Source organism: Xenopus tropicalis, chromosome 7 (assembly GCF_000004195.4).
Source record: "Xenopus tropicalis strain Nigerian chromosome 7, UCB_Xtro_10.0, whole genome shotgun sequence".
Lineage (NCBI taxonomy): Eukaryota > Metazoa > Chordata > Amphibia > Anura > Pipidae > Xenopus > Xenopus tropicalis.
The window spans coordinates 99,535,197-99,558,329 of record NC_030683.2 but is presented as its reverse complement, the minus strand read 5'-3'; the positions used below and the strand labels follow the sequence as shown (position 1 = coordinate 99,558,329).

General features: G+C 41.1%; 3 protein-coding genes across 4 annotated transcripts; 1 reads left to right on the top strand and 2 right to left on the bottom strand.

The window, feature by feature from the left end:
- hes5.9 (hairy and enhancer of split 5, gene 9) lies at positions 1-2,342 on the bottom strand. The gene is given in 3 exon segments (NM_001044486.1): positions 1-1,066; positions 1,246-1,426; positions 2,249-2,342. Coding segments are annotated over 3 exon segments (468 nt in total). The 5' UTR covers positions 2,312-2,342; the 3' UTR covers positions 1-842.
- A 785-nt stretch (positions 2,343-3,127) lies between these two features.
- On the top strand, positions 3,128-12,448 carry hes5.8 (hairy and enhancer of split 5, gene 8). 2 transcript variants are annotated; one of them, XM_031905854.1, is made up of 3 exons: positions 3,128-3,217; positions 11,358-11,532; positions 11,645-12,448. In XM_031905854.1, the coding sequence occupies exons 1-3, from the start codon at positions 3,182-3,184 to the stop codon at positions 11,857-11,859; spliced, it is 426 nt and encodes a 141-aa protein (XP_031761714.1). In that variant the 5' UTR covers positions 3,128-3,181; the 3' UTR covers positions 11,860-12,448. The 2 variants fall into 2 exon arrangements, with proteins under 2 accessions (XP_031761714.1, XP_002933896.1); XM_002933850.4 differs by lacking the exon at positions 3,128-3,217 and adding an exon at positions 11,017-11,132.
- Positions 12,449-20,539: 8,091 nt separating this feature from the next.
- Positions 20,540-22,357, bottom strand: hes5.7 (hairy and enhancer of split 5, gene 7). Its single transcript, NM_001044524.1, has 3 exons — positions 22,242-22,357; positions 21,844-22,018; positions 20,540-21,730 (listed from the first exon to the last, which is right to left on the bottom strand). The coding sequence occupies exons 1-3, from the start codon at positions 22,302-22,304 to the stop codon at positions 21,522-21,524; spliced, it is 447 nt and encodes a 148-aa protein (NP_001037989.1). The 5' UTR covers positions 22,305-22,357; the 3' UTR covers positions 20,540-21,521.
- Positions 22,358-23,133: the final 776 nt, after the last annotated feature.

The following is a 23,133-nucleotide window of genomic DNA, read 5'->3' as shown; positions in this document are numbered from 1 at the left end:
AACAAACAATTTATTACATGTATCTAGAACTGTATACAATATAATTCTGAAAGTGCAAAGATAAATACAATGAATTCCTTTTCACAGAAAAGAACAGCAAGGTCCCTTTGATAGAATCTCAGGGAGGGAGCACATAAGAATAGGTGAGGAAATCAGGAGTATCGTCCTTCACAGAAGGAAAACAATTAATTTACATTTCCAAACAGTCTAGTCAAACCTACTAAAGGACTTGCTCTCAACTTGGCAAAACAATATGGTTGAATGGAGTCAGGGACACAAGGAACCCCTAGGTGAGGTAAAACATGTCCAAGCCCAACACACAGCAGTCTTTTATAAACCAGAGGAACTAAAACAGAAGTATTAAGGCTATAAGAACAATTTCTCCTGTATGGGATAGCATGAGATAACATTTAAATAGGAATCAGTTCTCCATGCACTCTCCACTTTCTGTAGTTTCTTTTCCTATATTATTACAGCCCTGGAGCAGGAAGTACAAAGTGCAAAGGAAAAGTGTTGCCCTCATTTGTAACAGTTATACTACAGAGTAATTTATACTTAAGACTTGTGTCCATTTAACTGGGGAGCAGTGTAGTCCTCTACATGTTGTTAAAGGATTTTCCCTTATGATGGTTACAGATCAGCTTCATTAGAAGGGAAATTGCTCCTTCTGCTATAGGAACCCCCACCCCACACTGTAATACCAATAATTTTTGGTTCAGTTAGATACCATATTAACCAAGCCATTAGGCTAGAATGAAACATCATTATTGTCTTAGTAAAGTCAGTGTACTTGTTTCTTCTGTATATATATATTAGATTTGCTCTGTCCTCCTCATATTTCTTTACCAAGGTCTCCATAGGTCTTCATTACTATGAGCTAGGGAGGGCTGCTTAGTGGGGGCCTGGTGAGAAGGAGCCATAGGCCAGCATGTATTTTCTCCTGCCTTTTGGCTTTCGCGGGCTTTCATCAGCAGGTTCACTTCTGCAACTGTGTGTTTCTTAGAAGTGAAGAACTCAACATGTTCCGCTGTGGATGCTGGGAAAATATGTTTGGAAGTTGGCACAGCTATAATGGAGAAAAAAACAAAAAACAAATTAACATTTGCTGTCTAGGCAGGGATTTAACTATACTAGAACTTTATATATATATATATATATATATATATATATATATATACAGTATATAGTACTTTTTCATTATAATACACAAATTTTAGTGAGTTAGGGAGTTAAGGAATCACTCACGTTTGCCCATGATTTGAAGCTGCTGTCTCAGTAGGCTCACTGCCACCTCCAGAATGTCAGCTTTCTCTGGTTTGGATGGGAGATGATGACTATCAAACTCTTTCTCCAGTAACATCCTGAGCTGCTCGATGCTGCTGTTAATCCGATCTCTCCTCATCTTTTCAACCACTGGTTTTCTCATCTAGGGAAGGAAATATAGTAAGCCTATTAGTACAGAACCATGTAGCCCCCACATACCCAGAAATGCGCACAGTTGAGTCCATATCCATATTTAGCATTCTCATAAATTGTGACCCAGTATTTCAGCTGGCCACACGAGGAAAGAGTCTTTACTGGGTGGGGTTGTTCATTGTGTTATCATTAAGTCTGATATCTGGGAGGGTATGATAAGAATCAGGGGAAAGTGTTTTCTAGCACAATATCTTTTTACTACAATATGTTTTTACCACTAAATGGTGATGTTCTGCTTAGGATCAAGCTATTTGGTAGCTCCCACTAATATCTACAGACGCAAACATGTAGAGAAAAAATATTCTCCCTATACTCTAATAGATATTTACATAACCCTACTTATTAATAGGGTTGTTGCATAGTATTACAATTACCAACAAAATAATCTCAGTTGCCAGGGATGGCAGAGCCTACATAATATGTGCATGTTGGACTATTTATTATCTGTAATTTGTTTCCTAGTTATTCATTGCACTGCTACAAATGACCAAATATTAAAATACATTGATATGTATAGCCTAGTAGCATACAAACAAGGCAATGTTCAGCATTTGAACTACAAAAATCCAAGCCAAACGTCGGGGGCCAAAAGCAAATTTTCTTTCTGCCCTAAGCTAAAACTGGCCAGAATCCTAGGGCCAAGATTGGGAGTAGAGAAATCCAATCCATATATGGAAACAGTTAAGGTGGCTAAACACATTGGTATCCATCCAGCAGGGACAGATTTGTTAATAAAAGCATGCTATTATAATACACTGGAATCAAACTGTACCTTTCTCATATCTTTGCCAATGTTATTCTCCATGTGGTGCATCCTGTTGCTATAGGGAGCCATAGTGCAGCAGATAAGTCCACGTGTCTGTAGTCCGGCAGTCTAATATCTGTGAATGGAGCAGCCTTCCTATATAGGCTAAATACTGGCAGCCAAGTGTGAATTGGAGGTTCCCACACTCAGCAGCCAATGAGAGAGGCCGGTGAGACAATGGAAGTGTGGAACAGGACAGCAGTGCATATGGAGCCTGGAATAAAACTTGGAGAGGAAGAAGAGTGTGGGAAAGCACCAGGCTATACAACATGGGCTAATTGATCTCCTGCTCTTCCTTTCACATCTGTTGTTATCAAAACATTGACGTTAAGCCTTTAAATATCACTATTAAGGGAACTTGTGTGGCTGCTGGGCTTGTGTCTGCAATGCAAAGACTCTGTTTTGTTTACAGCTCGTGTCAGCTACTGATCCTACAGATATCCCGAATCATAATACTTTAAATAAATTACTCACCTAGCAGAAGAGGCACAAAGTCATAAAGTATGTTTAATTTTTAAAAAAAGGTAACTGATCAGAAAGATTTTAGAATTACTTTTCTGTGTTGGATGACACACTTTATTATTTTATTTCTGATAATTAATTACATTTTTAAAAAATGAATTCAATTAATTAAAACGTGTGCATTTGCAGATTGGTACCCATACTTCAAACTATGGATTTAAACTATAGCCAGTGCCATATGAACACCTTGTAGCTAAAAAGCTAAGGGCTATGGTACACAGAACTTCAGGTTTTAAGGTGCAGTTCCAATGTACCCAGTAATGTCCTCCATTGGGATCACCTGCAAATGCTTGTTTGTTAGTTGATTGCCATAGAAGTCAATGGGGCACTTTCAGAAACCAGTCTCCTGACACAAGCATTTGCAGGCCATAACCATAGATGTCAATGGATTCTTTAAAAGAAAATTTAAACAAGGTATTTAAAGTGGGCAAATCACCTTATATGCCATTGCCTTAACAGTAAGTATACTTTATTAGGGGTGGGGGCAGACCACACAAAAAAAAAAAATATTGTAGTGTACGCTGACGTCTTTTGAAGCATGGAAAAAAATATATAAATTTATTAAATGAATCTATAAGTCTGTTGTGTTGCAGAGCCTATGTACTTGCCTAGCGTATGCATTACCAGCTGTTATCTGGCACTGATCAATAAGTGTGTGCTGCAGACTGGCTTTTACAACAGGCAGGGAGTGTGCATAGCAGCCTGGGATTTTACAGCTGCTAGGAAGTGTGCATTCCATTCTGGGATAACAGCCAGTAAGTGTGCATCACAGAGTGGAAGTTTACAATAGTCAGTAAGTGTGCTCTGCAGACTGGTCTATACTTTACAATTATGGTTGAAAGGGAAGCAGAGCAGGTATATGACTCCATGTAGTGATGTATCACTTGACACTTTTTCTTCCCCCATCATTACAGGCATGTTAACTCTTATTCAGAATGCTAGGGATTAGCGCTTTCCAAACAAAACATTTTGCATAAAGGATTTTCGCATAAAATATCCCATATCCATATCAGTGATCCAGTGCTTTTTAATATATATTCAGGTAACTAATTTTTTATGATACAAAAAAAAAAACTGGCCATACATCGGCCAATAAAAGCTGCTGACTCCCACTGACAGGCCTAATATCTGTCTGAAAGTGGACCAGATATCAGTCAGTTGGCAATGTTAAAAAATCTCATCGGACAATGATGGCGCATTAATATGTTCTTTGGGCAACGGGTGTCTGTCTGTATGGGGGGACCTGGACTGTGGGGTCCCCCCACCCCAGTTCCTTTCCTACCTCTAAAATTGTGGTGTGGGCTGGGAGTTGTAGCTCGAGCAGGCTGGGAGGTTGTGGGGGAGGAGCGACTGTTTGCACTGGGCCCCCTTAGAATATTTTTTTGCAAGGGGGCCCAATGCGACGTTACATTACTGTTTCCCACTATTATTGTCAATGCACTGCTCTGCTGCTGTGTTGCAAAAATGGCATTAACATCCTCAGCAAAAAAACCCACTGAATATTTATTACTACACTGAATATTTATAATTATTATAAACTAGAGGAACGGAGTGCATGCTTCAGGACAGGGTCCTTGTTAAATTCTGTCTTGGTATGTCATTTGTTATTCACCAGTCTTTGGCACAGCACTGGGTCCATAGCCAAAGATAAGGCAAAATTCTGATATGATATCCCAGTGAATATGGCTTTATGGCTGAATTCATGGCCCCAGTCCCATGCTGAATACCTAATGCTGCTGTTATGCATAGGAAGAGATTCCCACGGCAATGTAGCACCAAGACTTTGATCTTGTGGGAACTGCTTTGATGAACAGATACCAACATGTCTCCAGCCCCTCCTTCTCTCACCTTGCCTTCCTTTACATACAGGTGTCAGATCTCACAGACCAATGTGAACTGCTCTCTGCACTTCAGTTTCATGGCAGACTGGCCTATTCCCACACTATGGATTATATTAGATGCATCTATTTATGGAGCAATTTGAATTGAGACACTTTGGGGTATATATTTACTAAAGGGTGAAAGTTACAGTTTGGTGTATTTTTACCAAAATTTTAAATTAAAATGTGAGTCCTATAAGTTACGGTGCCAGTTGAAATTTTGCCAGTGCTAAACTTTGCGTTTGCCAATTTTTTAAAAGGGCAATTAATTATTTTTTTGCCAAGAGGAATTTCTCCAGGTTCTGACTAGCAAACTACCATCATAAAGACAGAGCAGACACTTTTGTTTTTGTGTGATCTATGTCATATCCTCCATGCTAATACCCCATATAGGTTATTTCTTTATGAAAGAAATAGCAAACTGACCTCTTTGCAATTGTATAGGGAATATACAGTGTATGTAAAAAGAGGCAACTTTTTGTTGCACCTGGTAACTGGCCGCTCAGTGGCGTCTGAAGCAAGGTTGACTCATGGCAGGAACATTAAACACAAAACCTACAATACCTCAACTGGCCTTCAGACTGAGCCCCCTTTCTCTCCTACACAGCTTTGGCCCCTATAGTGAGGTCAGCCACACAGTTTAAGGACCTATAACTTAAGTTGGGCCTTATAGGGTTGACATTTTGTCCCCTGTGCACTGTAACAGTTTGATTCAACTCTTATTAATACATACATATTTAGGCCAGTTTTTGTCTGTATTAGTCTTTTCTCCACCAGCAAAGAATGAAGTTCTCTACAACAGCAGGTTGCCCACACAAATGATTTTTTATACTGCACAGGGGTCCCTGTATAGTGTGTCCACAGGAGGGCGACTGCTGCACTGGAGCTCCCTACTGACCCTGCATCTGTAGAAACTATGCTGACGCAACTCTAACTGCAATCTAAGACATCATTCATGCACTGACTCACTGAACACCCTCTAACTCCCATGGCATATCACCTTTATCTCTCTGTGCCACCTGTCATTTATATCAATAATAGGTAGAACAGAGAGGTATCAAACGTTCTTCATCAGCTAAAATATCCAGCTATTATTACTCAGTGTGTTAATCCAAAATTATCAATATTTCAATGGGCTGGCTTTATATTTTGACTGCAAAGGCCTCCTTGGTTACTCTAACCAATGACTGAAATATTTTATATGTATAATATGGGGCACAACATGAGTGATAAAATTAACACGGGACCAGCTGCTTGGCAGTTAGTAGAAGTAAACAATTTGTTCTGTTTTCTATCTGTTTTGAGCTTGTCAAACCACAGTTGGCATCCTAGTTGGCTATGGTGGTGGTACAGAATGAACGACAGTCTTGTGGCCAATAAAATGCCCCTGTTGTCATCTATCCTTCTAAATAACTAAATGAAAAGAATCATACAAGGTACACAGTCATTTCCCAGCATGTGATCACTAGGGCACTTTATATTTAGTTCTATCATGATTGGTGAAAGGCAATTGGGGCAGTTTGAGTGCCACTGTCCTCCACCAGAGGGCAGCAGAGGTTAAAATGCCCCAGTGACGTTATTTACTTGTGTAGCATGCAGTAATGCTTATTGTGTGTCATAAGTTTGTAATGTATGGCAATGATTTTGGGTAAGACACTCCTTTAAATAAACTGATATTAGAGCATTCAGTATTTTTAAACTTACCTCCTCTTTATAATAAGAGAGTTATAACATAATTAAGAAAACAGAGGTCAGACAATATAGTCAATGTAAACCCTGTTTAGAGAGCACATATCTTATAGACAATCTATAAAGAAAATGTGAAATGCATAACAGTTTTGTGGAGACCTCTACAGAAAAAAATGTTTTCTGGGATAACACAAGGGAACTTTTATAACTAAAAATATGCCTTTGAGCAGAATGTCTTGGAAGTGCTAATGTAAAGCAAGAGGCTATTTATTACTCCCCATCCAGTTCCCTCCCTGAGCTTCCCTCAGTCTCACTTCTTATGGCCCTAATGAGGGACAGTGTGAAAGTGTGTTCTCACCTAGCTGTGAGATGTTTAGTCTGGCTAATGAACTCAGGAAGTTGCAACTCAACCCCCTGCTGTGAGCACTGTGGTATCTCCATGATTCTGTACCTGTATAAGCAGCGTGTCTATAAACTGAGTTTAGCTAAAGATTAAACTATATGATTCTGCAGGCCTAGACTAGCAATCTGTGCATTCTGGCAAATGCCAGAGAGGCAGCTGTAAGTCGCTATTTAGTGATCTGCTAGGGCTGTTTGGGCCTCTGGGTACTTGGAATGGCAGGATCTATTTTGACTCCCAGTCCAGGCCTGCATTTCTGATCAAAAGTATGAGTTTCAAAAGAGTCAGTTCATGGCCCTACCCCTATAAAGAAACAATACAGTAAACACAGGACTGTGTCCCAATAAGCACTGACCCTGTCAGTCAGGGACCTATCCCAATAACAACTTACTTTTCCAGCACAAAGCAGTTAGTTCTACTGTGTGCTACCCCTATGAACACTAGTTTCCCACCATACAGTAGACAGAACAGAGGTCCATCCTTTATAAGCACTGAGTTATCCAGTCCATAGCTAATAGTACAGAGTTATGAGCCTGTAAACACTGAGTTTCACAGTTGAGAAAATACAGCAGGGGGCAGTGGAAACTGTGGGCTGGGGGTCTGTACTTCCTTTCCTACATGTGTTACATTTCACAGCTCTATAGGCAGCACACTTCCAGGCACAAGTACTGGTGCACATACAGTCCCTGTTGTCTGCTGCAGGCTGCCATCAAAAGCAACAAGTGAGGCAGGAGGTGTGAAAGTGTGCTTGCCAAATAGCCTTTATAACTAGCCAGCTCCCATCAAAGTAAAACCTTGCAACCCACAACATAGAGCCCACAATAGAACTCTTTGAACTTGCTCTGGGATCCTGCAATTGTAACACTTTTCTTTCTAACTGTATTAATATGCAGGAATGGGAGCTGGTCCTATAAAAAAAATTAACACTTTCAGTATCAGACTTTACACTGTTACAGCACATAAACTGTTTGGAAAAGCAGAGACCTACTGTTATCCACATTGGTACAAGTGCACTGATTTATAAATGGCCAGACAGCCACAATATATACTGTATATACCAACACCAGGAAGCAAAGTTTGGCCCATTATAACTGTGTCATCTGGGGGTACTCACCCCTGAGCCCTCTGTATAGATATAATACTAACAATTATAGAGAATACTTAGTTTTCCACTAAAGAAGTAAAGTAAAGACAATACATATTGTGCTAATATATCTTTATTTTGCAGACCAGTCATTGATCTGTATACCTTATCTCCCCATGACACTCCCTCCATTCCAGCACCACTTCAGCAGTGTTTGACAGTATTGCTGAATGGAAGTAGGTGTGAAAGTGTGTTTGCACAAAGCTGTGAATTGCTGTTGAATTGAGGAAGCTGGGATGCAGCCCACAGCATAGGGCAGACTAGTGTCACACTGTGAGTGAAACCCATAAAGCAAGCTTATTAATATAACCCACTGGCACCCTGCACCAGTCAGCCTACCCACATAGGTAAGATAATACTGAGCCAATGTAGTGGTCAATGTAGTGGGAGTGTTCTATAATACAAGTCCAGGGGTGTGTTTTATAATTCTATTATACAAGTCCAGTGGAGTATTTCATAATTCTATAATACAAGTTCAGGGAAGTGTTCTATAATTCTATAATTAAAGTCCAGGTAACCCCTGTCCTGTGACTCTCAGGAGCGCAATTTTGGTGGAACCCTAGATGTCCTACATAACCAGGACTATAAAGTTTCCTATATTGGTCTTACTAGCTACTATAAGCTCTGAAGTTTTCAGTGTAGAAAAAAAGAGGGGTAGTGGAAGCTGTGGGCTGGGGGTCTGCACTTCCTTTACTACAGGTGTTACATTTCACAGCCCTGAAGGCAGCACACTTCCAGTACCAGTGCTAGTACTACATTCACAAACAGATTGATGGTTTCTGTTGTAGACTGCGATCAAAAGCAACAGCAGCAGCGAGTCCCAGGCAGGAGGTGTGAAAGTGTGCTTCCCTGATAGCACCCATTCCTAACCAGCTCCCATCAAAGGAAAGTCCCGAAACCCACATCAGGCAGCTCACAATAGAACTCTTTGAACTTGCTCTGGGATGCCGCAGTCTCACTACTTGTCTTTATTATGCAGAAACTGGAGCTGGGCACATACTAAGATTTACTTTCGGTAACATGAGATACAGTATTACAGAACATACACTGTTTGGGAAAGCAAAGGTCTACAATTTGCCGCATTGCTACAACTAGATTTATTCATATTATGGCACACAATCGTAATATATTATATCAGCACCTAGAAGCAGAGCTTTAGCCGATGGCCCATTACTAGTTATCATAACATTACCTGGTGCTTTTTAGCATCTTTATCATAATTATAAAAATACCACAGAATAGTAAAATCGATACTTTGCCTTTGCACTAATACTTCTCCTGTTTAAATGAAGTCTTAAACATCCGTAGTTCTCATCCCACCCATGACACCCTGCTGAGAGTGTTACTGAGAGATCCCTAATGGGAGAGGGTGTGAAAGTGTGTTCGCATAAAGCTGCCAACTACAAGCAGTTGCTGATGAATTGAGAAAGTTGGAATGCAGCCTTTAGTACTGGGTCTTCCATGGTGACACAAGAAAGTGCATAATATCATTTGAATTTAATAATATGCCATACACCCTCAAGCACTGTGTTTCCCAATACAGACAAGACAATTTTGAGATACAGCAGTTGTGGCAATTACTGAGGGAGGGTTATATTCTATATTGGTCTTACAAGTTGTACATTTTCCAAGCTATAGTAAGAAGCAGGGGGCAATGTAAGCGGTGGGCTGGGGCTCTGTTATCTGTACTTCCTTTCCTGTAGGTGTTACATATCACAGCCCTGTAGGCAGCACACTTTCAGGCACAAGTTGTGCTGCACACACAGATTAATGGTCCCTGTTGTCTATTTCAGACTGCGATCAAAAGCGAGAGCAGCGAGTCCCAGGCAGGAGGTGTGAAAGTGTGCTTCCAAAATAGCACCCATTCCTAGCCTGCTCCCATCAAAGGAAAGCCCCGAATCCGCAATAGGCAGCTCACAACAAAACCCTTTGAACTTGCACCGGGATTCTTTAACCCTAGTATTTCCCTTTATAACCTCTTTTATATGCAGAAACGGGAGTTGAGCAAATACTAGGATTTTAACATCTAGTCCAATCTTTGAATGTGTGCTTCTTATAGGAAAAGCTTCCAGATTGCTTTAGTTTACTGGGGTATGGTGCTCTATTTATTTTGAAGTCACTTGCAGTTATATATGATTAACTAATTATATGGTTTAAAGTTAACACGTACGCGATGTCCCTTTCAGCAAGAGAAAGTGGCATAGCTTAATGATTGTTGCATTTATAACAGAGATAAATTAATATATATATAGTCACATTTGGGTCACTTCATGCTACAGTTACCTGCTGCTTGGGGTGTATGCAGTGAAACTATGCTCCCACTCTCGCATCTGAGGTCCAGGGCCCCATAAACCCTAATCTCTTGAATCTTATCAATCCCCCAATGCATACTGTTACTGGTTTGCCCCACCTGTTGTCTTTATGGTAGGTCGGAAGAAACTATGAAGTATATGTGAAATCACCATTAATAACAGTAGCAACGATTGTCGTCCTTCCCATGGTTTCAAGCTGTTAGAACAGATCAGAATCTGCATTTTTGGGGTGCAATGTATTCCCTAAAATGCACGTGTGGTTCTAAAGGTTGATATTCCATATCTGAGACATGATTTTGTGAAACACAAATTTATACTGACAACAGGGCAAATAAAACGTAACACCTACAGAGATTTCTGTGACAATATATTTTATGTCGATTTGTTATTAAATCTAAACATTAGATTCTGCTATAGGTTCCTACAACATAGTCTAATCGTTTAAACATTTATTTGCATTTTATATTTATTACAGAACATGTACGTTTTATATGACGCTATTTACTTCTGTTTTATGGCATCCCACCAATAAAGAACTGTAAGGTAATTCTAAGGGGCATGGCATATGCCAGCAGATGCAGTTAGTGCTTTCCTGGTTTTCCCACACTTTCATGTGAGTGTGCACAATACCAGCTCCAGATGCTAGGCTGCTGTCACACTGCATTGTGCACACTTCATTTATCCCGGGGAGCCCTCTGATTGGCTGCTGAGTGTGGGAACTGCTAACGAGGTAGCGCCTCACACTTTACTATACGGGCTGTGGGGTATAAAGGGAGGAGGCAGAGCGCTTGCAGTCAGACAGCAAATTGTTGAAGTCGCAGCAGCACAGCTCCCACCGCGACAGTAACCGAGCGCAATGGCACCTTGCAACATTAGCCTGCAGCCTGCTAACAGCATTAGAAAGGTAAGTTATGCACACGATTTTAACAAATATTTGCCTTAGTTTTGTTGTTATTATTACCGAAATATACAAATTTCGTTTCACCTAATTCTTTCGGTACATTGGCAGCACTTATATATATTACGTATCCTATGAGTGCCTTCTAATTTATATGTAATGTAAACTGTTCCAGAACATCGAATGCTATTCAAGTACTGTGTACTAATAGACTTGTATGTTCTTTTCCAGATAAGAAAACCAGTGGTTGAGAAAATGAGGAGAGATCGGATTAACAGCAGCATCGAGCAGCTCAGGATGTTACTGGAGAAAGAGTTTGAGAAACATAATCTCCCATCCAAACCAGAGAAAGCTGACATTCTGGAGGTGGCAGTGGGCTTTCTGCAGCAGCATATAGCTACTAAAAGTAAGTATCCTTTTCTGTGTGTCATACCCCTTCAACGTAACACTTTCTTTTATTTTCATCGAAACATCTATCGTTGTAAAACTAAGCTAACATACTTTTTCTTCTGTTACAGCTGATGAGATATCAGGCAAATCCTACAAGGAGGGATATTCCAAATGTGTTGAAGATTCCGTTCATTTCTTGTCGGCTCACAATCAACACAGTCAAGGGAATCTGCTTAGAAGTTTCCATGGTCATCAGTTTTCCTCAGGAGAAACCCATCAGTCTCGACTATGTCATGGACAGTCACCTGTGACCAACAGCAAAGTTTTGTGGAGACCGTGGTGAAAGGGTTAATCAGAGGCACAGTCGGTGGACTGACATTTTGGACTGCAACCTGGAAACACTCTAATAGTGAACATGTACATTCCCGTGGAATAATATAAATGCATAGCCTCTAGGTTTAATGTATATCCTTATGCAGTGCAATATTTGCACAATTTAACGTACAGCACTGACTGAATTTCTATATATATTATATGTTAGGCATATTGCCTGTCTACTTTGGTAGTTCTGATAGAAATGCCTCCCTCATTTCTTCGGCAAGGGACTGGCTGTGTTTCCAGCAGCTGGACTTATAATACAGTATTTTCGTCTTGAACATAGATAGAGTAGGAGGATATCCTTCCTTTGCTCGTTTGACAGCTCAGCGCCACACGCTAAGTAGAAGGTTAAACGATTCTGTATCGTAATGAATATACTATCATGTGTTTTTAACAATGAAAGTGTACTTTTCTAAATGAGAATATATTATTTCTATGAAATAAGTTATCCTGTTAGTAACATATTTGACAAATATGACATATTTATATGTATTCTGTGATCAGAAATGGTGTGCACTGTGCTGAGCTGAATAAATACTCGATTTGTGCAAGTACTTCTGTCTCTTACAAGTTCCTTCAAGCAGTACATTCATAGAGGGTGCAGAGCTATATTCATAGCTGACCCATGTGCCATATACTGTGCCCCATCGGCTGTATTTACAAAACTTCCTCTACCCTTTCCTGCAGCCTTTTTTAAAACTAGTTTGTAGTACAGTTTTCTGTTTTTCTTGAACTTAAATACAGTACCCATGGCCAACCACACAGCCCAGTCCTATGCAATTGTTCATTCTGTTTAACTAAAATATAGCAATTCTATACATGAGCAAACATGAAAAAACAGAACAGCATTAGCCATCATGCTCCCATATAATATCACACAGTATTTCTTATAGTGCCACAAGCTAGCTCAGTGTGCCACAAGCTTGCCCTTATTGCTGTAATGCAGTATATCAATCAGAGTGTGCCAGAGGTTCCCAAGCTTGTGTTCTGTCCCAGGGGAGTCCAAAGTAGGGTCTGCTGACCCAGCCCAAATGGCAGTTAAATGGTAAATGCTTCTTTGCTACCTGTTACCTTATATTTAAGAAAAGGGGCCAAAGCAAAAGAGGATGAGGGTTTGAACCCCAAAGATTGTAAGATAGATGTCTGTAATACTTTATACTTTCATATCCTTATGGTCAATTGTTAGTCCCAGTCTGTGACCAAGTTGTTAATAAATACTTGTAAACCTATTACTAACTAGAGTGCTGTCCATGTTACAGCTGTCCATCATTCCTGGGGTGCTGTGCAAAGTGAGTCCTTTTTCTACAGAATGTATTTTTGGCTTATCCCCAGTTTAGGGTAATGTAATAAAAGCTCAAGTTTGCATCAGGTCTAGCAATCCATGGCAGTCAATAAGACATTTCCATTCTAACAGATGATTAGTAAATGCTGTCTACTGGCTAGATGGCATGAGTTATTAGGCATAGAGCAGCGGTTCTCAACCTGGGGGTCAAACTACCCTTTCACAGGGGTTGCCTAAGACCATCGGAAAACACATTTCCAATGGTCTTAGGGATAATTTTATGGTTGGGGGTCACCACAACATGAGGAATTGTATTAAAGGGTCGCGGCATTAGGAAGGTTGAGAACCACTGGCATAGAGCAAACGTTGTGACTCTAAAGGTCCCCATACACAGGCCGATTCTAGCTGCCAATATCGGTACCTTAGACCAGTTCGGCAGCTAATCGGCCCGTGTATGGGCACTACCGACGGGCCTACCCGACCAATATCTGGCCTGAAATCGGGCAGATCTCGATCGGGCAGGTTAAAAAATCTAGTTGGATTTGGGACTGCATTGGCTCGTTGATGCGGCCCCGGCCGACTTTGCCTACACCCGCCGTAATTAATTAGCAATTTTAATATATCTTGGTAGAATTGGTCAACTTACCAATATTTAGGGGCCCTAATTTGAATTTGCTGTGGGGCCCAATAAGATCTAGTTAAGCCACTGCAAGAAATCATGCCAAGGGTGAATGCCTACTTTGCCCTCTATGCTCAGTTGTGTCCTATCAGTCCTTGACTGGCAATGCCACTAAGTTGTAGTTTAAGAAGAGCCCCTGGCAATGCAGGATGTGTCTTGAGGGGGACCTCAGTGGTAAAATACATGGTTCAGGGTTTTGCAACCCTCCACCTATTTAATAACAACTCCAAGCGTCCCCCAGCAGCCTTTGCATTGTTGGTGTAACAGGTCAGCATTACTGGGCAGCAGCTTGGGCATCCCTTTATTTATAAAGTGCCAATATATTCCACAGTGCATTACAATAAGTAGGTGTATACACTTTAACACACAGATTACACACAAAAAGAAATATATATAGTTATAACTGATACAAGATGTAAAAAGGGCACAGTCCAAAAAGAGCTTGCAGTCTTTAAACTGATATATCTGGCTACACTATAACTCTGTACTTTAATCACTGTTCACTTTAATCACCGTTTCCTTTCCCCAGGGAGCCCCTATGAAGCAATGGTCTCAAGGCTAATGTTCCCTCTATCCTGCCAATTTGCCATGAAACTTGGCACTGATCCCACCTAAGCTAGTATCCCTCAGGCTAGTAATATAGTATATTATAGTAGTATGACACAGACACAAGTCTGTTGTCACTGGGGCCCCTGGGGATGAGCCCTCACCCCATGAGGTTGCACTGGGGATGGAGGTGTGAGAGTGTGCTGCATATTTCCCCTCCCGCTCCCACACAGCCCCGGGCCCCTACTCTAATTAGCCCTCGGCCTTCCTGCCTTTGAAGCGGAGAGGGCTGCACACTTCTACAGTTTCCCGCCAGCGAACGCACTTCCATTGTTGTGTAACAGGCCGCGGCTTCTGTTGCTCTATAGAAAGGGCTCCAAGCTGCCGAATCTAGGGACTCCCCCGTAACTCTGTGTAGGGAAAAGAAGAGGCATTATCGGCCCCCGGGACTCTGTGTAGGGAAAAGAAGAGGCATTATCGGCACCGGGACTCCCCCATAACTCTGTGTAGGGAAAAGAAGAGACATTATCGGCCCCCGGGACTCCCCCATAACTCTGTGTAGGGAAAAGAAGAGGCATTATCGGCCCCCGGGACTCTGTGTAGGGAAAAGAAGAGGCATTATCGGCACCGGGACTCCCCCATAACTCTGTGTAGGGAAAAGAAGAGGCATTATCGGCCCCCGGGACTCCCCCATAACTCTGTGTAGGGAAAAGAAGAGGCATTATCGGCCCCCGGGACTCCCCCATAACTCTGTGTAGGGAAAAGAAGAGGCATTATCGGCCCCGGCTGCGCTTGCAGCTTATCTCTGTTTGTCAGGCCACTGGCTTTTTATTGTATTGAAGGGCCTCTGTGCCCTCTTTCCTTTGATGAATGTTGGGGCCATTAAGGTGAATCAATTGCTCTGATTGATAGATCTCTTTCCCTCAGAGAGGAGAGTTTTCCCACAGCAGCTAATGTTCATCTCAGGGCCTTCCTATCATCTCCCCCACATGTTCCCTCGCCCACCCCCTACTCCCACTTGACACACTTCTATTGTTCGAGCCCTCACTAATCCCCTGCTGAGTGTGGGAAAGCAAAGGCGGCCCCCTCCCCACACAGGCACAGACAGGGCCGAGCGTCAGGCTCCTCTAACTGCTTATCGCCTGGGGTCGCCACTCTCTATGGGTGTCCTTAGTCATTAGCATTAGAAATTATATTCATGCTCTTGGGTCACACGGACACTCACGTACTGACATGCAACCAAAGACATACTCGTAGTTTACATTTACACAGATAAAGTGATTCCTCCATGCGTTATTTGCCAATATTAATGCCGCCCACAGTCTGGTATTGTCAGGCAATGCAGCCCCTGTGGTACAACTCAAACTGCAGAAAAAGTTACTATAGGTAAAATACATGAGGCCCCCAACTATAGAACTGTTGCTTGCTTTCTCTGCAGAGCTTAGAAATACTCACAACTCAACTGTTACTGACAAAGAATTTCCCAAATTCTGAGTGTTTTCTAGATTTATTCAGTTTAGAAGAAGTGCCATTACAACTGTCAGTCATACGACTTCCTGGGCCCTGTACTACTTCCCATAAAGTACATATTCAGTGGTCCCAGGTGTGTAACCCTTTAATGTGCTTTGCAGGAGTAGAAGCGTTTGGATTTTGCACAGATTACATATAGTGGTAATATCAGAACATTCACACAAGTTTCCATATCCCCCCTCACACAACTTGTTTAGTCCACAAGCCATAGGGAACTGTGCTCTGCGTGGTCACCTTTAGTGCTAACTGCTTCTTTGATATTGAGATGCCACCTGCCATGTATTGTGTATAAAAGACACACACTTTCACACCAATGTGTTAACACTGTTCTTTGTGTCTCTGTGAGCTAGCATATAGGAAGACTCTAGATAGGAAGGAAGCAAAACATTACATTCTGGAAATGCAATGAAAATGGGAATAGGATTTTTTTTTTAAAAAAATTGCAATTATTTTGTGTAGCTAAAGGGCTAAACTCCACAAGCATTTTTCATCAGATTTTGTGACACAGATTTAATCTGATCCTCGTTGCAACACTCAACACCACGCAACACCATGAGATATTTTAGGATCCTACAAAATCTGACCTCCATAGTCTGTAATGTAATTTCGAATCAGATAAAGTCAGATGAAGTGTTTTGTTTTTGCTAATGTTTTTAGTAATTTGCCACTATCTGATGATGGAGGCACTGCAATGTACTGTTCTCTTTCCATTGTTTATGTGACACTCAATGCAGCCATAATTGTCTATATACACAAGTAGTATTTTCCCAGCAGTAAGCGAGTATTAGTATTATTGTAATATTAATTGCCCATAAAAACATATTTAGCTACTTTCTCATAGTTTTCAATAATTGTGTATGACTCCTTCCAAGCATATTGAATGACATTACATTACATCAGTGCTGTCCAACTGGCGGCCCGCGGGCCGGGCCCCCCCCTCTGTGTGGCCCCCCACCTGTCTGGCTGCTTTGATGGCTTACTCTTGTGTAAGCTTTAAATGGTATCAGTACTGTGATTAACTGCCCCCTGCATGGTTCTCACCTCAGATTCAGGCTGTAATCAGGCTGTATTGTTTAAATATGTAATTCCCTGTGTTGTTCACACCTTTTAATCTCTGCATTGTTCACCCCCTGCAGTGTTCACACCTCAGGCTCAGGCTCTAATCACTCCCATTGTTCCCCTGTTCACACCTCAGGAGCAGTAGAAACCCACAAATAATCCCTGCACACTACAAAAAGAAAATATACTGAGGTGGTACTGCAATTAAAACGTTTTTTAATATATAGTTATTGTGCAGACTGTAGGAGCAGTGCCAGCATTGTGTCACTGTATGCTGCCTGTGTGTGCCATACACACAGGCATCATAGGGCAAGCAGAGTATGGCAAACACAGGCAGGGTAGGGAAGGCAGAGTATGGCACACACAGGCAGGGTAGGGAAGGCAGAGTATGGCACACACAGGCCAAGTATGGCACAAACCAGCCAAGTATGGCACACAGGCAGGGTAGGGAAGGCAGAGTATGGCACACACAGGCAGGGTAGGGAAGGCAGAGTATGGCACACACAGGCAGGGTAGGGCACAAACCAACCAAGAATGGCAAACACAGTGAAAGTATAGCCCACGCAGGCAAGGTAGGGAAGGCAGAGTATGGCACACACAGGCAGGGAAGGCAGAGTATGGCACACACAGGCAGGGTAGGGAAGGCAGAGTATGGCACACACAGGCCAAGTATGGCACAAACCAGCCAAGTATGGCACACAGGCAGGGTAGGGAAGGCAGAGTATGGCACACACAGGCAGGGTAGGGAAGGCAGAGTATGGCACACACAGGCAGGGTAGGGCAGGCAGAGTATGGCACACACAGGCCAAGTATGACACAAACCAGCCAAGTATGGCACACAGGCAGGGTAGGGAAGGCAGAGTATGGCACACACAGGCAGGGTAGGGAAGGCAGAGTATGGCACACACAGGCCAAGTATGGCACAAACCAGCCAAGTATGGCACACAGGCAGGGTAGGGAAGGCAGAGTATGGCACACACAGGCAGGGTAGGGAAGGCAGAGTATGGCACACACAGGTATGGCAGGTTTTTGCTGTACTACAACCATTAATATGGGTATGGTCATGTGATAACATGGGTGTGGTTTCAAGTGGGTGCGGTTTCAAAAAGGGGAGTGGTCAAAACTGGCTTCCATTATCGGCCCTCCACCACGTAGGTCGGAAAAATTCCGGCCCTCGGTACAACAGAAGTTGGACAGCACTGCATTACATCAACATTTATTTATAAAGCGCCAACATATTCCGCAGCGCTGTACAGTAAGTGGGTTACATACATTGGACATACAGAGTAACATATAAAGCAATCAATAACCGATACAAGAGGTAAAGAGGGCCCTGCCCAAAAGAGCTTACAATCTACAAGGAGAAAGGGTTGAGACACAAGGTGTGAATGACATTTTAGTGTGAGCTTCTCTGAGCCTAACATGGTAGACAATAGTAGGGACAAATTCTGCAGAGAAGTAGTAACAAGATTACCTACAACATCAGTCTTCTGTAAAGGCTTTGAGCTAAACATGCATTTTATAGTAGGAACAAACTTTGCCCAATTTACCCCCTTAATTTGCCCTTCATAGTAGAGCTATGCTATACAAGGTGTAATTGTACAGTACTCTTGTGTAGAACATGGAAAGCCAAAATACCACAAATATCACTTTAGACACTTTTCCTATGGCAGACACTGGCAGCAACAGGCAGTAGAGCAGTTAAGCTCCTTTTCACTTTTTGTTCAGTCAATTCACCATACATCGGCCAACATGGTGCACAAGCAAATAAAATGTCCAGACTGGACAGATTATCTACATGTTCTGTCAAAACCCATCCCTACATGTCCACAGGGTCAGGTCTGGTTTCCCTACAGGACCACCGTGGGGAGGCAGTTAAAAAAATCAGCTATATTACATTACATTAACATTTATTTATAAAGCGCCAACATATTCCGCAGCGCTGTACAATAAGTGGGTTACATACATTGGACATACAGAGTAACATATAAAGCAATCAATAACCGATACAAGAGGTGAAGAGGGCCCTGCCCAAAAGAGCTTACAATCTACAAATAAATGAACTGTCAGTGATGCTGTTTATATGTGATCATAAGATCATTGGTGGCCACCTGTAATTTTATTGGCAGGAAAGCAGGTCTAAATATGCAGAGGGTCAGCTGGGTCCCCATCATACCTGACAACAAACTGCAAGTATTAGCCCACCCTTTCCACCCAAAAAAACTAGCATTACTGCAGCTTGGAAGAAAAGGTTGTTTGGACATTTTCTAAAATTGGTGAACCCATGGCTTTAATACTTGGTGATTTGTTCTTAACATAGTAAGTTAGGTTGAAAAAAAGACACACTCCAAGATGGCAATCAGACCAGTCCCTGGATCTATGGTCTTAAATGAACAGACTGGCTGGGAAATGGCTAAAAGTAATATTAAATTGTTATTTTTAAAATAATGTAACATTAATGGAATAAATAAAGCTGCAGCCAAGCCGTTTTTGGCACATTTATTTAGGGGAACACAGAGGGGAGGATTAATCGTAGTTTGTGTACTGATCACCTGAGGCCCACCTACCCCATATATTGCTCACAAGCTAACAGGACTTTGTGTATTTTAATGCCACATCTGCAATGCAAAATGAATATATATCTATATATATATTTATATCTAGTACATATGAGAAGAAGGCATTGTCACCATCCTCAGCAGCTGAGGTTGAATTTGGAGAGTGTCAGAACATACAGTTTCCTTTCCTTCCCAGAGCAGAGAAAGAGAGAGAAAGCAGCTGCCGGGACATAGAAAAGTGGTAGGACTGAGTTTTTCTCGCCTACATGTGACATGTCTGTGGGATCTCAGTGTCACACAAGTCTATTAAGTTGTTTATAGACTACAGAACTGTTGGTGGGAAAGTAAACTCAGGACTTAGTATGGCTCTCTGACTTCCAGTTCTGCTTCCCATGTTCACATATCCACATACCACCAGTGTTTTTAACCTTTTCATTATCAAAGATAAAAGCAACAAAGCGAGGAAAGCTTTCTACATATGGAGTGGTCAAAGTCTGTTATATGTGTGTAAATGAGGATAAATGCAACCTCATTAAATATCCATCCTGGACAAAAAGCTTATTTTAAATCAATTACACAGACAATTAAATATAATATATATCTTACAACAGGAGTTATATTATTGATTGATTATATTACATAGTAGAGGGCACATTATCAACTATATTGTATATGCTATGATGCTTGTGGGCCCTGACACCTCAGGGGTATGTGGACCCAAGAACACAAATACTTATATCTTAAACTACATAAGAATTGAACATTTATATGTAAATGGGAAATTTCTGGTCTAGGAAGATACACTATAGATGAACAGAGTTCATAATACAGTTTTCTCTGTATTCACCCTTTAATAAAAGGCCTCTAAAGTTCTTTACAAGTAAATAGTGAGCTGTGACATTTCCATATAGTGTAAATATTCCTCTATCTCTTTTGATATGAAAAACACATTTGTTGATCAAACAGACAAGGAAACAAGGCAAGACAATGATTATATTCATACAGTGCTTTTATTGAAGTGTACTGGTAGAAACTTCCATTATGGAAACCAGACTTATATTCTGTCATGAAAGTCATTAATTACAGTCAGTGTCAGATGCATTGTGCAATACTGCATACCATACACCTCATGCTCTTACAGATACTGCAAGCATGGATATTCAGTGAACTATTAAGAAATCATTATGCTATAATACATTCCTACCAACAATTTATTTGATAAATCACCGCACACATCCAAATATTGAATGCATTAATGTGTAATCCTCACAGAGGATACAGGATTGCTTATGTTACACAAAGTGTAAACTTCTATACCTATAATGGTATTGTATTACATTATTAATAATTATATAAAGTTGTAACCGAAATGTTACAAATACAACTATATAATATTATTATATATACTATATTATATAACTATTACATACTTAACCTAATAATCCTGCACTTGTAACAGAATTATTATTAAAGGGAGTAATGTGTCCCTAAATTAAATATGCATTGGAGTTGAATGACTTTTAAGGTACATAACACCTATAGAAGTCATACTATATAAAAATAATTATAACAATCATTCAATAATCCAGAATCATACCATTATGGTACATAAATACTAATGGGATGGGGTGCAATACCCCCTCAATACCACATCATGCACTGATATAAACTATACCTACAGTTACATTGTAATATACAGGAAATATTTGATACAACACAATTCATTTCCTTCTCAGAAGGCAACCTTTGTTTTTCTCTTGGAAATATCTTACTGAACAGACATCTCTAGCCCTATAACATATAAGATAGGACACTTTGATGTTGAATTTGTTATAACCAGTTACTTATAAATAGCAACCATGACCTTTTTTTCATCAAAAGGCTTAATTTGTCCAATTGCAATTGCCCTGAAGAAGCCAGGAGATAGCACAAAGCAAATGATGCTGCATAAGAAATCAGAGTCCATTAAGTATCTACCACGGCCTCCATAGAACTTTGCTGGCCCAAGGGGTTTTGCATTTGGTGGGTGTCTGGTACAAAGGTGACAGAGGAGGACTGACTGTCACAGAATGATCCTCATGGAAACTGTGCAGAAACTTCTTTGAAAACTCTGGAAATTGCAGAGAGTCCTGGAGATATCTAGAGTGGTCTTCCATGTGGACTGGACTGTCTGATTGTGCATCTATGGAAGAAAAGAGGAAATTTATTAGGTTTGTTATTAATCTTGTATGTTGGTTATTTCTAGAAGGAGATCCATTCCCCATTTGCAAGTGACACACAGGAAAGGACACTTACATTTGGTAGCCATGCGCTGCTGCAGGAAGCTCACTGCCACCTCTAGGATGTCAGCTTTCTCTGGTTTGGATGGGAGATGATGTTTCTCAAACTCTTTCTCCAGTAACATCCTGAGCTGCTCGATGCTGCTGTTAATCCGATCTCTCCTCATCTTTTCAACCACTGGTTTTCTCATCTGGGGAAGAAAATACAGCAACAGGTTAGCAACAGATTCTTAGGGAATCAGATGGAAGCCCAGGCTAAGGTGCTGATAAATATACTTAAGGACTAAAGGGACTTGTGTTTAATATGTAATAAAGACACATATATTCCCATTTCCCACAAACATTAATGTTTAAACCCCAAAGCCTTACCCAGAGTCTATACAGAATAACATTAATCAGAATGAATAAACATACCTTTCTTATTCCTTGTGACTTGTGCTCAGTACTGAGTATGTTGGTAGCGCTGTAAGGAGCCATCCTGTTTGGTCAGAGGATGTGATGGAGCTGGAGAGCTAGGAGATAGTGTCCTGTGATATCTGATCCCAGGGAGATGCAGTGAGTGAGCAGGCAGCCCCTCTTTATACTCCTCTCTTTGCATAATAATGTGTGAGGATCAGGCTGTGCAGAGGTTCCCACACTCAGTAGCCAATCCCAGCCCCTGCAGGTACAATAGGCGTGTGTCACATTAAGGGTGGCATCTGGGGCTCTGAACAATATAGGAAGCAGGAGGCAAGCTGTGAGATGGGGGGGAAGTGTGGGAAACATTTGCACTGAGATCCTATTCAAAAGTAATGATTATTGCTCCATGTAGGGGTTTCATGTTAAACTATACCATAAGTGTATTATGCCAGAAGTGTATGTTTCCAGAAAGTGTGCTTTAGTCATCCCATATATTCATATATTGTGCATTATAACAATAAGACTGATTTGGCCAAGGGATGGCTACATTTAATTATATAATGTTTTTTACAAGGTATATACCCATCACATGGAACCTCAGTGCAGTGCCCAACCAATAACAGATCTCTGCCCCCCAGTTCAGTACTGGTGCATAGGTTTATCTTTTCACCTTGTTCTACAACACAGCAAATAGCAAACACACCACCTTAATCTTTGCACATGATTTAATTGTTTTGTGATATTATAGTTCAGTCAAAGCAAACAAGTTGCCATCATTCTGGCCACACACATGAATATCTAAAAAGTACCACTTAGATTGTTTGGCCTGTGGAATTAAGGACTGCATAAGAAATATGGCACATGTGATCTAGAACTGACAGCAATAAAATTCTCATGAATGAACTGG

What these genes read in the sequence shown, in the direction of transcription:
- hes5.7 (NM_001044524.1), bottom strand. Translation starts at nt 22,304, where the DNA reads ATGGCTCCTTACAGCGCTACCAACATACTCAGTACTGAGCACAAGTCA. An exon ending in AGTCACAAGGAATAAGAAAG is followed by an intron (nt 22,019 to 22,241) that starts GTATGTTTATTC and finishes TTTCTTCCCCAG; the next exon opens with ATGAGAAAACCAGTGGTTGA. An exon ending in GCAGCGCATGGCTACCAAAT is followed by an intron (nt 21,731 to 21,843) that starts GTAAGTGTCCTT and finishes TTTCTTCCATAG; the next exon opens with ATGCACAATCAGACAGTCCA.
- hes5.8 (XM_002933850.4), top strand. Translation starts at nt 11,085, where the DNA reads ATGGCACCTTGCAACATTAGCCTGCAGCCTGCTAACAGCATTAGAAAG. An exon ending in CTGCTAACAGCATTAGAAAG is followed by an intron (nt 11,133 to 11,357) that starts GTAAGTTATGCA and finishes GTTCTTTTCCAG; the next exon opens with ATAAGAAAACCAGTGGTTGA. An exon ending in GCAGCATATAGCTACTAAAA is followed by an intron (nt 11,533 to 11,644) that starts GTAAGTATCCTT and finishes CTTCTGTTACAG; the next exon opens with CTGATGAGATATCAGGCAAA.